Raw genomic sequence first — 15699 nt, forward strand, 5'->3', positions numbered from 1 at the left:
TGAGAGACCTTGCCCTACAGCGATACTGGATCGTACGTGCGTAACGGGTGCGCAACCCGTGAAAATTCTCTTGCGCGTTCTGCTCTAGCTGTTACACCAGCTTTGTACATGTACTGTAGGTTACTCCCAAGCATAAATATACAGTAATTAGGTGTTTTTATGCAATTATAGCCTAGCCCGCAGTGTTGATAATTTGAGGCCTCATAATCATGGCCTAATAATCTGAAATCTTCAGTAGCTGATAAATAGTAGATGGTGTTACCAACAATGGATTCTACCGGCTGTAAAGTCAATACTCAATACTGTACAGTGTATCCTGATATGATGTAGCATGTTTAAAAAAAAAATCTTCTGCTCGATTATGTTGCAAAGTTATAACATTTTTAGGTATTTTTCCTTAGATAATAGATACAATATGATTATCATTCTTTAATACATGCATGCATATGTTTGAAGAGCATATGCAACTGCCTACACTGCTGTGGTCTCCTGTGTGGAAGGGTAGGAAGATACTAGGACCAGAGGACTATGGGCTGCCCAATCAGTGCCTGCATGGCTGTCTGTTTATAGCCTGAAATGAAAGTGTCATTTTAGCAGGGATAAAGCCGTGTGATGGACAGAAGCTTGGCCAGGAATACGTAAGAATGTAACAATAGACCCTGTAAATCATGTGCAGGTACCAATGACCACAACTGAATCTTTCTACTAGATTTATGAATGGATCAGAATTTAAATTTATTAAAATTTTTCCTGAAGGATCAATCTCCTTCCTGATGGAACGCTGAGGATCTCCAATGTCACGAAGAGGGATGGGGGAATCTACACCTGTGTGGCCAGAAACCAGTTTGGAATCGCAAGCACAACTGGGAGACTGCTAATCACAGGTAAACATTGCATTTTGTCAATGACAACAATCATGACAATGATTATTCATTGCCCCTTACAACCATTATGAATCTGTTTTCATTTTGTTTTTTGGCATGCAGAAAAGTTTGACAATCTCTTTTTTACAATGCAAGATCACCTTGTGTCTCTATAACAACATACAAATTTAGAGATTGAATATCCCCATGGGGTGGACCTCGAGCATATCTGAAGAATTGGATTATCTCCGGTTTTTCTTTTCTCTTTGAAATTTATTTTGAGAAAATGCTTATGGGCGCTTTTCAGCCGCATCATGCAGCTATTTATAACCTTTGAGTTTAATAATTCAGTTCTGAGGCTGTCAACATGTATTCCATAAGTTAAAGGTGTATTTTACATGAATTCCTGTACTGTCAGCCACTGATAGCTTGGCCTGTTTTCTGCTAACTGCTGACATGAGGGATTGGGTTGGGGTGGAGGAGGGTTGTGGCGGGGGGGGGTTTCACAAAGTAGTCGTGTCCCGTCTGGACTTGCCGCCATGTGTGAGCTTGCTCACTCACTGTCTGATCTTTGCTGATTACTTCTGTCATGTCTCTCTGTCATGGAACTCATATTGCTACTGAAGGAAATGTACATGATAATGACACATGATAATTGTTATCATACACACCATCCCACAAACCAGCTGTGACCCCCATCCCCCAAGAAATGACCTATACCGACACTTCTGTCTTTTCACAAGCACAACACACAATCGGCAGCATTTGTCCATTCGATTTGGCATGCTGTAGTGTAATGTATTAATTATTTATTATCTATTCTGAAGTATAATTTGTGAAAATAGCTTGTGGTTGTAGTTTCAAAACCATCTCACTCTAATTGCATCCTAGTATGAATGGTATTGGGTAGTGTTGTTGACAACATGTTAGCCATCAGAAAAAAAGAAAGCATGTAACAAAATGTGTGTCTGTGATTTGAACAGAGCCCACAAGGATCATCCAGGGCCCGATGAACATGGAGATCATTGTCGGGGAGAGCATCGTGCTACCCTGCCAGATTGCTTGTGACCCAGCCCTTGATGTGTCCTTCTCCTGGGCTTTTAATGGCCTGCTTATTGACTTCAACAAGGACGGGGATCATTTTGAAAGAGTCGGAGGGGTGAGTCACACAGAGCAGGGTTTTGAAGCCTTTAAACTGCTGTTGTGCCTGTGTTGTGTTTTCATGTTCTGCCGTTAAAATGTCTCAGGATGGAAAATGAATCGTGAATCACAAATTTAAGACTCTTCTGATGCACCTCCTCCTCTACCACCGCAAATAGTTCAGTGTCCCCACAATCAAACTTGGGTAGAGGTCAATACTGATGACATTTTGACCTTACTCCTCCCACTATACCAAAAGTGTAAAATGAGTCAATGGTACCATTGAAATAATTCAAATGTGAAAAAGGTTAAAGGGGGTCCTAAGCTGTGAGCAGTAAACTGATTGCATGTGTTATTGCAAGTGTATGCCAAATGTTTGTGTAAGTTAGGCTCGAAAAGTATTATCTTGGAAATATATGCACATGCACAGACATACATACATACATGCATACACAGACTGTATGCCCACACACAAGCGCACACGCACCGTATTCCCAGCAACTTCAAGTGACACTTGCTTGTACTCACATATAATGAGATTCAGTTTTCACAGTTTTTTTTTTTTTTTTGTAGCTCCAGCTCAAACAGATTACCATCTCCTCTTAACTGCTTGTGATGAATTAATTATCATAATTAAGGAAGATCTTCCTGGTAGTTTTTTCTTTTTTTTTTCTTTTTGGACTGCCAAGGGAAAGAATAAACCAATAATTTGCCGGTGAGGGACTTGAGGGCAGGAGGCATGGCTGGAGTTTGTGATTTGTCAAAGCGAAACTAGCCTTTAGCCAGATAGATATTGCTTTGCTTTTTCACTTCTTCCCTAATGTAAGCTGTCCTCAAGCATCGCTGTGCAGCTGTACAGTTGTGGAGTGGTTGAAGCATGGCCTCTGTCCGTTACCCATAGACTCAGAGGCTTATGAATTCTGCCACGACTTCAGTGTTGCTAACCTGGAACCCTTGTGGGTGAATCGTTTTCGGACCAACCTTCTATTTTGAAATAATCCTCAAGGTTATGTTCAACTGTGACAGAGCCTGTCAAAAATATTGTCACACATTTTCCCAGAGGTGAAAAGGGTTGCAAAAGTGTTGTGAGGGGTAGAAGCACTCCCTCGTAGATGGACATTTCTGTATTTATTTTCATTGTTTGGTTATTCAGTATTGTGTCGATACATTTTAGGTTTTGTTGGGGAATTTCTTTTCCTCTTCCGCGTGTTCGTTTAGGTGGGGATGAAGACAGGACACTTGAGACCAAATTCAATGATAAACTATTTAATGAGACAGTAAGCAAGGAATACAGATAACAACTGAGCAGACTCTCAACCAATTTGCTCAGCTGACATCCAGGAGCGCGCACACTTCTTCCAACTTCAAACCACTCTTTATTCCCTCATGAGCCTATGCTGATTGATCGGCGTCTGTGATGGACTGACAACATCTGCTTCTCCTCCAATCAGAAGGCATCCTTATCCTTAATTCCAAGAAGCCACAGTATTTTCTCGTGACTTCAAGACAGTTATTTTCAACTGTTAAGAGCGATCTGGGTGACCTAGGTCACCCGCCTATAAGTTCCTGTTCTCCCTAACAGTTCTTAACTCCCTAACATTTTTTAAGGTTGCGGTTAACACCATCTGGTTGAAACTTCCTGCATGCAGTGTTTGTGCACTTGCAAGCACTTTTGATTAATAGCTCTATGGAAGTTCAGGTCTGGGTCAAGTTCAGGTCTGGGTCAAGTTCAGGTCTGGGTCAAGTTCAGGCCTGGGTCAAGTTCAGGCCTGGGTCAAGACATTTTACAATAATTCCACAGTTTATGCACGTTGTTTGCCTCTATAGTTCCGTTTAGTTGTCCTGTTCCTGATGTTTCCCTCCCTTTGAAATCTCCTGCCCCTCAAATTAGTGAAACACCTTTCTGAGCTGCCATCTTAGAAGTGTATATTAACTACATTACCTGCTGTAGCACACCCTCCGCTTCTTTCCTTTCTTTTACCTCCTTTTCCTCCTTGGCTTTATTTCATGTTGCATTTTATTTAGAACAATATTATTACTGTGCTATTCTGGCTGTGTTTCCTTTCCTGTTTATGCAATTAGGGATTAATTTGCATCATCTCCCCAATTAGCCAGTGTGCATTTGTTTTGTTGGATCGTGTACATCGCTAGAGAGGATGGGAACCACAAGGGGCTGAACTATATTCAATAGGAATGTTTATTTTAGTCAAGTGTTCAAGCAAGTTTGCTTGCTAGCTTATGCCACTCTCCACCCATCCTGGAGGTTACATATTGGAAATGACAATTAAACCCATTTAAAATTCCATGGGCAATAATGATTACATTTTAGGTTAAGTATTAATTTCCCACATATATTTCCAGCTTTTGTGTTTATACATGTACATAATGTGTGGGAAGTATATGTATATATGTATATACTGCAAGCATACAGTATGTTAATGTATACTGTACACTCTGAGCACTTTATTATATATTTATTATACTTATTATTTTTAGACGTATTAAGTCTTTTGCTGCTGTAGACTATTCACTTAGAGGTTTCATACTGACTTCCTGTCAACTTCGATCAGTCTGGTCCGTCTCCTCTGACCTCTCTCATTAACAATGCGTTTCTGTTCGCAGAACTTCTGCTCACTGGATGTTTTTTGTTTTTCGCATCATTCTATGCAAACTCTAGAGACTGTTGTGTGAAAATCCCGGGAGATAAGCATTTTCTGAGATACTCAAACCACATTTTCTGGCACCAGCAATCATTGCACGGTCATCTATCTATCCGTCTAGCTATCTGTCTGTATGTCTGTCTGTGCAGGAGTAAAGGTTTATGCAGTAGATAATACTAAAGTGCACGTCAGTCCCTACTGAAAAGGGGTTATTTTTGTATAGCTATGTATTATGTTTGTAGATCAAACGACAGCGTGTCTCGAAAAGTCCATCCAAATAAAAGGGATTTGCATAATACTGAATTGAATACTGAATTGTGAATTTCACATGATACTGAATAAGGACTGATAGAGAAATTTCACTCATACATTTCATTCATGTCTTATGTATCAGAATGGCAGCCCTGTTGCTTGTGCTCGGAAGAGCAATGCGTTTTCGACCTGAGAAAATCTTTTGGAATTGTGCCCATCCACTTGATTCCTTTTTCAACCATTGAATTGATTAAGAATTGCAGATTATCCCAAGAAATTATGTTGTGTGACACAAGTGATGGTAAATTTATTTGATAGTTCATGGAAGAACCCATGTTGAGTGTTTTACTCTGTATTGATGTATTAGGTGTCATTTGTAATTGACCTTTAGATGGAATGTTGACCAGCTCACGGTTTACCAGTGAAACGATGGCCGGCTGGGGAATGGTAACGATTTCTGAGCAACAGCTTTTCTCTGAGTAGTTTTCTTTATTTCCGTCAGAGGTATGTCGGAAAGTCTGGCCCAGGCTGGTTCTCCGGCTGTGGCTTCCTTAATCACCAATTGTGGTATGTGTGGGTTTCTAAAGCTGGTGGGATTCTGGTTTCTTTGTTTTGTAGATTATCGCGGGCGATTTGATGATCAGAAACATCCAGCTGAATCACGGCGGAAAGTATGTCTGCATCATCGACACAGATGTGGAGAGTTTGTCAGCTGCTGCAATCTTGATCGTGAAAGGTAAGAGGCAGCTGTAGCTCCCCTTTGAAATTCTTCATTACGCTATACTGACTCAGCGGGGAGGTTCTCCATACACACAGAAGAAGCCCTGCCAATTCAATACACTTCTGTTGAGGAAAACTTGTACCATTTGTGTGACAATAAGAAAATCTAGGAGTGTACAATAAAACAGGTATCTCCTTTTTTGCTTGGATACATACTTCCTCCAGTGTGGATCATGGCAAGCTTTGTTTTCTGGTGGCATCATTGGCTCAGAAATACATTATGCAAGTTTTTACAGGGCTGACTGCTTGTGTTAAAGCTCAGCAGTCTGGCAAGATTTCATCCAAGCACAATGAGCAAATCAGCATAGATTAATATGATGAAGTGAATTTGAAACTGGAGCCTAAATTGCATGATTAATTTGTATGTGTTAATGAGTACACATTAATAAATCTGCTTATCAAAGCTTCTCCTCAAAGCAAGTTTAAGAATGGTAATAGCTATCAAATTAACTGATGCAAAAGCTTTGAAAATGATTCATGTTTTTAGATGCCAAGTCATATAAGACTATTGCAACTAATAGGATCTCAGTATCTGAGTGATAAAAATCTGGATTGCAAAACCTTGAATGTTTGTAGTAAAGTTGCAAGGTGCAAAACTCTGTAAAATACCCTGAAACCAGTAATAGAAAATCTCCTTTGTTGTTCTTTTGATATCAAAACAGGTTTAGAATTATAGAGCATAATGATGTTTTCCCTTTATTTTTTCACCATTGTTGTCATTCTCCTGTGGTCTGAATTGGTATGCAGGCTTGTTATATTCCCGATGCTCTGAGAAGGTGCTGTGTGAGATAATGAATTATAGGAAATGTCTTTAATTGCCTCATTTGCACATGGGTAAAACAGCGCACCAAACCTGCAGATTACACCAAGGCTGGGGCACAGAGAAACGCTGTAAGACAGCAGTGAACATTCTTTGGAACTAAACCGAATCTCTCGCACACAAACACACACACAGCGGTATATCTTGACAGGGTAAGGACCAGTGGACACCTGCAGTACGCAACCTGCCTTTAGTGTACTGACTTTGTCTTTAATGTACTGTCTATGAATTAGAAATCCTTCTCCGCAATTGAATAGAAAATTCAGATTTGATTAGAAGCGAGCTTATGGCTCTTGGGAGGGGGTGCAGTCCATAGCTGGGCGATGCTGTGAAAGCTAACTTTGCTAATTGTCTGATTGAGTCAGGTCCTCCAAGTGCCCCGGACAGTGTAGCAGTGGAGGAGATCACAGACACCACTGCCCAGCTCTCCTGGAGCCCTGGTAGAGATAACGGAAGCCCCATCACAGGCTACATCATCCAGGCGAGGACGCCCTTTACTGTGGGATGGCAGGCAGTCGCTACAGGTACCATGACACGGCCACTGAGACCGCATCGCAGGGCAGCAGGCCTGTAATTCAAGAGCAGCGGTAATGTAATAACACTCTGCCTTACTATTGAAAGGGTATCTAGTGGTCTATTCCACCAGTTCTCAAACTATCACTGTGGGGGATTTGGGATCTAAAACAGAAAAAAGAAAAAAGGAAACTTTAAGGAATGTTTAATTTCCTGCTATTATTTCAGGTTTCGTGCAAGTTTTTGCTTCCAATTGGTCCAGGAACATTTTTGTTTGCGATGAAGGATATTTTGGCATAGTTACTGTTTCTGACATATCTGGTGGCTTTACATTGGCCATTCAATGTTTGTGGAAAATAAACGTCTACTCTAAAGCTGCTTGGACAATGATGTTATGTTCAGATAGTGTATGCATGTATATTAATGGATAAGTAATAATGTTTAATGTTATATTCAGTTGGAGAGATTCCCCCTGGCCATGCAACCTGAGCTCAAGGATATTAAAGCTAGGCTTTCAGAAGCAGAGTCCTTGGGAGCGAAGGGCTCACAATGTTTGAGAACTGAGAAGGAAAGATGAGTTTGGACAAAAGAAAAGGTTTTTTTTGTGTGTGAATACATTATAAAATAATTTTTAAAAGAAATCTCCATTCTTTGGAGTTACTTAGTATACTGCCGATCAGAAAACTGACATGGAAAAACCTAACAGAACGTATACAAAACACTAACAATCCATTTCAATTAAGGCTTCCCTATTGGTTCCCTTATTTTTTCAAATGTAACAATTTTATTCTTAGTGTCTGTGATTAGCAGGCTCAGACAGCAGTTACTGCTCGTTTTAAGCATTTAATTTGAATCTTCGAAACATTACAGGTGTCACTGTGTTTTTCACGGAAAAACGAGAGAGTGTGAAGTAACACAATCTGCGAACATTATCTCTAACTAAACACAGACGTGCGGCGAGCGACTGCCATGAAAAGCACCCCTCCCCCGCGCCGCCCTATGTCACCTCTGTTACGTTTCTGCTGTCGTTTGACGGAAAATGACGAGCTCTCGCTCTGTCGTGTATGAGACCAGTTCCGGAAGCCATCGACGGGAACACTCTGACGGCGACTGTGGTGAACCTGAACGCCTGGGTGGAGTATGAGTTCCGGGCCGTGGCCAGAAACAGCGTGGGCATGGGGGAGCCCAGTCCGGCCTCCGTCATGACGAGGACTGAGGACTCCGGTGAGTATCATCAGCCTGTTCAATTCAGTCTCGCTCAGTTCGCTTTATTGTCTTATTCTCATTGGTAAAGAGTAATACAAAAATGCTTGCGTATATCAACAACAACAGTACAGGGCCGAAGAGAAATGTACTGTTCCTATAGTTCTCAGATAAAAGGAATATATAAATGAAGCTACGCATTCGTGCCTGTACATGCACATACATACCTGTCATAAAACTCTGCATACAATGCACACCAACACACACACACACACACACTCACACACAAACCACAGTTCTTGTATTTTATTTGATCCATTTGCCCCTCTGACATAGTAGATATTACAAATATATCTCTGGATGCACATGAGCGGTCCCCAAACCTACAGTGGCAATATGCAGCACAAACAGTTGTCAACCCGTATGGTGCTCGCTGCATATTTAAGATGAAACCTGGAACTCTGCAGCCTTAAAAAAAAAAAAAAAAAAACCCCCGCGTGATTTCTCTCCTGTCTTTTTTCACTGTCCGAGGGGAGTGTGCTCTCAAATGGAAAACGGTAGCATAAGTAAACGTGTAAAGCTTTCTCCGGAGCCTGGAACGGGTGGCGCGCGGGCCTGGTGCCCCAGTGCTCCTGACTGCATTGTAATATCCGTCCTCTGGGTTTTTGCCATGCAGTTCCCGACACCGCTCCCACGGACGTCGGAGGCGGGGGTGGCACCAAATCAGAATTAGTAATAACATGGGAGGTAAGTCATCTGTCACATTTTACAGTTCTCTCCGTCGCCGCTTAATGGATTTGCTTAATTGTGTAGAATTGTGCGGGGCGTTTTATGATCTCAGCCGAAGCCAGCTCATCTACGGGCAGCCCTTGGGGCCCCATTACCTCCTGCAAGTGTGACTGAGCTCGGAAATAGTGTTTCATTGAAGCCTGCCCCAGCCGCCTTTCCCGTGCCAAGGCAGACGACGTAGATTCACACAGGACGGGAGTGTATTTATGCACAGGATTCTCCCTGTGTTTTTCTCCTTTTCTGGAATGACCGTTTGAACCCCTCGAGCTGTTCACACCTCAGCTGCTCCTGCTTCTGACACCCCGCCTACGGCCCACACGGCACTCCAGGAGAAAGCTCCTGCTACTAGAGGGGATGCACAACGACATGTTTTAGGTACATGGCATCCGCTTGAGAAGAGGGTGGTGAATCATTTATCCCTGCCCAACCGCAGTGTAACGCCTCGCTTGTAAATCGCGGAGATCCCTTGGTGGCATAAGTCGTGTGGACAAAGGCTAGCTGAGTCTGTGTCTTTGTCTCTATGTGTTTTAATATCACTATAGTTTTGTGTTTTGCTCCCAGCCCGTGCCCGAGGAACTGCAGAACGGCGAGGGATTTGGGTACATCATCGCCTTCCGTCCCCTGGGTGCGGTGACCTGGACGCGCGCTGTCATATCGACCCCCGGGCTGGCCCGCTACGTTTTCAGAAACGACACCATTCCGCCGTTCTCTCCTTTCCACGTTAAGGTCGGGGCGTACAACAACAGAGGGGAGGGGCCCTTCAGCTCAATAGCCACAGTATTCTCTGCAGAGGAAGGTAAGAATCACAATGCAGAACATTCTGGAACAGTCCCGGTGCTGTTATGCTGAGGTGTTTTTTTTTTGTTTTTTTTTTAACAGTAGTGATGAAGACCGTTATTTAAGAACGTCATCCTCGGCGAAGTGTGCAGCTTACGCTAACTTGATATCAGTTGTCACAGCCATACGCCTTTACATCAGTGAGAGATACGGCCACTTACAAAACCTTCAACACGCTTCTGTGTTCATTAAGTTTGCTGTACCTTTATCCGATTCATGCCGGGCTCTTTAACTATGTCAGTTACGCAAGTTGAATTCTCACCCCAGATTTTTTCTGTTTAGTGCCGAGCATCGGCCCTGAGAGAGTTGTGGCAAGAAGTATTTCAGCATCGCAAATTGAAGTAGCCTGGGCGGCCCTGCTTCCAATCCCTGAAAGAGTCCTTGGATACGAGGTACATTGCCTATTTAAAATGGAAATGAATTTCCAAAAGGAAAGCACAAAATGCAATGACTTTGTTTACCAGCATTTAAAGTTTAAATTGCATTTTTTTTTTATCATAACTGTCCCCTAGAAAACGTTTGGAAAAAAATAAAAATGTATATGCTTTGGGTTTAAATGACTTTGGCTGCCTTGGCAGTGGCAATAAAAGCATCCCTTCCCTTTTCCATTTAGAAAATATAAAGAGTGGCATGCATTTTCACCCACTGCTCTTTCCATTTCTGTCACCTCTGGTCCTCGGTGGCAAAATGTAGTGTAGCCATGGCATTGATATTATTGTCTTGGAAGAATACTGCTATTATGTCACCATGCAGGACTTTGGAAGGACATTTTACAAAAGGGTGGGGGGGGAACTAATTATCTGCATTCTGTGCTTGGATTCAGCGACAGCCTTTGTTTTCAAGTAGACTTGCGAAAACAGCGTTGCTCACTGATATCACTGATATGCCGTGGAATAGGCAGGAAGCTAAATATTGTCTAATTATTATCTAAATTTAAAAAGGCTTTAATGTTCTGTTAGAGGTTGTTGCATTATTTCACTACATACAATATTTATGTTGAACAGACACCACTGTTGATTGAAATGTTACCTCTTTATTATTTGCAGTAGGAATGCTCATGCTGTTTACCACAATTGCCGATATCCTCAAAAGCCTGAGATATAAGTATGATTGCACGGTGCATTTCATTTATTTGACTAGAACTGTCTGCCTACAGTCTGAACACTAACTGCTCACTCGGTCTTCAGGGTATATAACACATATTTCCCTCTATAAGTCATCTTAATGCCATTAATATTATAGCAGTTATAATTAAGATAAACTCAGCCTTTCTGTTTTATTTATTTTGTTGGGTTTGTCTTGAATTATAATGCAATGTAAATTTTCTCAGACATTCCCCCAAAGGATATAAAACAAATGGCTCTCGTATTAAATCTAATATTAAAACCAATAGTTAATTTGGAGTGGATAATGTGCTTACATAAGAATGTAATTCGTTTGCCACCTTTTTCTCTTAGTGTCTATGTTTAATTTTTCAGTTTTGGTGGATTTAGTGACATGTATGGCCATTGGTGGTCATTCTGAACTGGTTTGCTTCGGGGTGTAAGCCCGGAGACTGTCCAAAATGTTGTCCGACACCGTAATATTGAGCAACATATGAAACCTCATTTTAAAGACAAAGTGTCAACATGTGGTGACATTTGAAAATTCTTGTAAGAGACACTGTAAGAGACATCAACCATGACAAATAAGGGAGATTAGGTTAGGTAGCGATGTCAGTCTGTGTGAGTAGCCTATGATGCTAGTCGATAAGCTCAGTAGTAGTTTTTATTCATAAAAGGAAGGAAAGGAGGAGGTTACGCTAGGTATCGATGTCGCTTTGTGCATGAACGATGTAAGTACAGAGGCTCACTTTCACTGTTAGTGAAAGAACATCTTCAAATTCATTTCAGAGGAGCTTACCGGACCAAAAGATAGCATGCTACACATCGGTTACCAGATGCTTTTTTTCCCTCAGCTTTCTCCACCTTGAGAAACTATAACTTATATTTATTTTAGTTTTCCCTTGGTTACTTCAGCTGTGGGTTATTATCTGAAGATGGTGTTCTTCTCATTGATTTTTTTGCCATTTCGATTGTGTCGGCCCATGCAACCACAAGTAGCCTCGTTTATCAAAAACTTTCTACCACTGGCGTTTCGCTTCCACTGTCTTCTTCTCTGGATGCAAGCAGAGATTCTGGAGAGGGTCTCTGACTTAATGGCAGGGATGCACAACTTCGGTCCTGGAGGGCAGGCTTTTTGTTTTTGTTCTAACTAGTTTCCTAAATTTTTTGTTTTCTGACAGCTGTATTAATTATGCTGGCTCACCCCTGCACTTGAGCAGAGTAAAATCTTTACGATACACTTGTGTGACTGTAGCTTGTGCTTAAACAAATGTCCGATCAAGATGTGATTCAACTAATTCAATAATTAAGAGCAAAAGTTGGCACAAAATCCTGAAACGGATCGGCCCTTGCTGTGCACTGCTTAACGCAATGTTCTGTGTGTGCTTCCTGAAATCCCCTTGCACCTAGCACCTCCCGTGTTATAGCACGTCGATGAGCTATTTAAGAACGCAAACACATTGGATTGATATTGCTACAAAAATGGGCAATCAGAAGATATCAAACATGTTATTTTTTATGAAACTATGATATGTTTTATTCAACAAATTATGGATTGACACTAAGTCCTCTTCAGGAGAAAAATGCCTTTAAGAACGGTCTCTTCACACAAGCTGCCATAATCTTGTTTTCTCACTCTGATGAAAGGTGGTATATTGGGAAGATGATACCAAGCCAGAAACGGTGGGGAAAATGAGAATCTCTGGAAATTACACTTCCCTTAACGTCAGCGGGCTGAAAGGAAGCAGTCAGTATTTTCTGGCCGTGAGTGCTTTCAACACCGCTGGAACAGGCCCTCAGTCTGTGTCAGTCAACGCCACCACTAAAAAGCCACGTGAGTTTCTGAAACGATGCACGCTCCTAATCAAGTTACAGTTAAGCCACGTAACTACAGTTTTCACACGTCCTCACACACTCACACACGCGCACGCTATCGAGTGATGCAACTGTGATACTTTGTATTATTTTCCACATTGTACATTATCATAGATTAGGTGTCAAAGGGGATTTTCCAGGAAATTGCATTTCAATTGTCAAGTGACAGGTGCCTGTGAATTTGATATGTCAGGTTTCTATCGAGTTAGCGACTGATAATGCATGACATTGCTATCTGCTGACCTGGATTTGACTCCGATAACCTGATTTGCACAACGAATGGGGGGAGGAGGGGGGGGGGGGGGGAGTAAAAATAAAATGGGCTACGGCCCTTGAGTCCGGGATGGTACTGTAGATGAGACGGACATTTTAGAAGTGTGAACTCACACGTTTTGGGGTTTTTCTCTCACTCAGCCCCAGGACAGCCCCCGCTGAATATAGAGTGGAATCTGATTGGCTCACAGCTTACCCTTCACTGGGACCCTGTCATAGCCTTGGAGACAGAGTCAGAAGTCACGGGGTACCAAGTAAGTGCCAGGCTGCTGTTCTGCTGCCTGCCGAATGCCAACTGATAGCGCGTTTATACAGGCAACAGCACCTGCCTTTTTCCATGGCTAATTAATTGGGTGAATTGCAAGAATTTTGAAGTGGACATTTTGATTGGAGCATTCATTTCATCAAAAAGATACATATGCAGTGCAGTCTGTATGTATTTAAGGGCATTTACATCCGTATCAGGTAATCCATGTGGGAATTACATCCCTTTTTATACATAGTCCCTCCATTTTAGGGGACCAAATGTAATTGGACAGCTGGCTTCCCAGCTGTTTCTGATTAGTCAGGTGTATTCAATCGCTTCCTTAGTGCAGATATAGTATACGTAAGAAAGCTTTCAGTATCTGTTGTCGATTCGAGGCATTTTGGTGTCCTTTGGAGTCTGTTATGTTTGTTAATGTCTAATGACTGAGTTTCTCTCGTCACAGTACAGTGGTGCGGGTGCAATTGTGAGTAACATTTTGTAATGTTGGAGCATCAGCAGGTCTGAGCTCAAATAGCTGACCTTGTGCTCTGTGGCTGCAGGTCAGAAGCACGCAGACTTCTTCCAAGCACAGGGTCAACTGCGCAGTTCACCTCACGCTAACTAAAGCAAACCGAGCACGGCGACTTCAGGCTGGCTCAACCCCCTTGTTAACACACAACCTGCAGCTGTATCTCTCAATTTAACAAGTTTAGCATTCTCACAAGCAGTCTCTAATGCATTTCTACCAGTGGGAAGTTATTTTCCTCTGCCTGAATCTATGATTTTGGTTTTCGTCTAAAGGTCTCGTACAGAAGACAGCGACACGGTGACATGAACGCAATCACCACCAACAAAACCACAGCAGAACTGACCCTTTCTGCCAATGACGACTATCTCGTTCAGGTCAAAGCCTTAAGCGAAGGAGGAGAGGGCGTAGGAAGTGAACCTATCCATATTCATAAATTAAGTAAGTTCACCCCCGCCCCCCACACACACCTTATTCTCCCTCTGTGTTGCTTCTTTAAGAATTGATAGGCTTCTAATGATGACTCAATCACCGTAATGGCACATTGGTTTCGGGCTCCTCGGATCCTGTTTCATCCGCGTGTAATAGACTTCTTTCGGGTCGAAGAAATGTGATTTTTTTTTGTTGGGGAAATTCATGTGCAGTGCAATCCATCTCTGCCAGCGGGTTATTATTCCTTGTTGACTGGCCGGCGCTGCAGCATGCAGAACAGGGGCAGGCGTCCTCCTCAGCTGTTCGGAATTGAAATGTGCTTCAGCCCCACTCTGAAGAGATCTGCTTTCCCATGCAATACAAAGCTTATCATTTCACAATTCTTTAATGGCCTTTCCTGTTGAAAGCCATTAATAATGAAGATACGGAGGGCACTCTGTATTCAGCGTAGGCCCTTGATTTATGATGCGCTGTCAGAAAATTTGAGGCGGCAGATACGCAGCCGAAGGTTTTTTCCACCTTTGAAAAGTAAACATTTTTGGTCTTAAATATCTGTAATGTTTGGGGTTTTCTTTTTCTGTTTCAGGCATGGGCGCACGGGGCTCGAGAGCGGGAGAGTCCGTCTCCCTCTGCCTGGAACTGCTCTTCATCACGGTTTTCTCCTCATTCAGGTTCAGCTTCATCTGAGCACTGGGGCCGCGGTCTCCTGCTTCATCTTAGCGTTTTCTTTACTCTGTAGTGAGCGTGAGCAGTGATATGCTCACCCCTCTGTGGTTGTATGTATATGTACGCATTGGTACTGAAGTTACAATTCATACAAAAAGAATAGTAATAATAATGTTGATGGCAAGTATGGCATAATGGGGTAATGCATATTGTAATTTGAAATGTTAAAAGAAATACTATTATTGATAAATTAGCATGCATGTTCTTATGCACAGTGCCACCTTATGCCATATTAGTGCCATAATACTGGTGTATGAAAAGGTTTCAAGATGCCAACTATACATATTTCCATACCGGATTACTGATGTCAACATTACTAATTTATTTGCCTCGAGGATCCTTGAAAAATACAAATGCCTTAATTCCATTTACATACCAAAGTAGTTGACAAAAAATGCATATCATATTCGTTTCTGTTGATGACATTGCTGGAAAAAACACACTATCCGGGTCATTATCTCTCACATTTGTTCTGATAGGTCTGAAATAACATCCCATTTGAGAATTGGTATTCTGAATTGGAATTGGTACTCTCACCAAAAGATGTGTGGTCATTTACAGTAAGGTTTTTCTGAGGGGATATGATGAAAACCTAAGTACATTCTCAATATTAATGGAATGCATTTAAGATTAATGCAGTGGCAACAGTGGAAATAAGCA

At 42.0% G+C, this 15699-nt stretch overlaps 1 protein-coding gene across 1 annotated transcript in view; it reads left to right on the forward strand.

The window, feature by feature from the left end:
• The window catches only part of cntn3b (contactin 3b), a 44532-nt gene extending 29359 nt beyond the window's left edge, over positions 1 to 15173 (forward strand). The window contains exons 10-22 of the mRNA XM_061219678.1: positions 757 to 884; positions 1847 to 2022; positions 4223 to 4225; positions 5534 to 5651; positions 6881 to 7039; positions 8103 to 8252; positions 8908 to 8978; positions 9582 to 9816; positions 10140 to 10249; positions 12608 to 12794; positions 13250 to 13362; positions 14157 to 14322; positions 14900 to 15173. Of these exons, the coding sequence (XP_061075662.1) occupies positions 757 to 884; positions 1847 to 2022; positions 4223 to 4225; positions 5534 to 5651; positions 6881 to 7039; positions 8103 to 8252; positions 8908 to 8978; positions 9582 to 9816; positions 10140 to 10249; positions 12608 to 12794; positions 13250 to 13362; positions 14157 to 14322; positions 14900 to 15000 (1717 nt within the window). The 3' untranslated portion in view covers positions 15001 to 15173. The remainder of the gene's footprint in view (positions 1 to 756; positions 885 to 1846; positions 2023 to 4222; positions 4226 to 5533; positions 5652 to 6880; positions 7040 to 8102; positions 8253 to 8907; positions 8979 to 9581; positions 9817 to 10139; positions 10250 to 12607; positions 12795 to 13249; positions 13363 to 14156; positions 14323 to 14899) is intronic.
• Positions 15174 to 15699: the final 526 nt, after the last annotated feature.

Source organism: Conger conger, chromosome 14, assembly GCF_963514075.1.
Source record: "Conger conger chromosome 14, fConCon1.1, whole genome shotgun sequence".
Taxonomy (NCBI): Eukaryota; Metazoa; Chordata; class Actinopteri; order Anguilliformes; family Congridae; genus Conger; species Conger conger.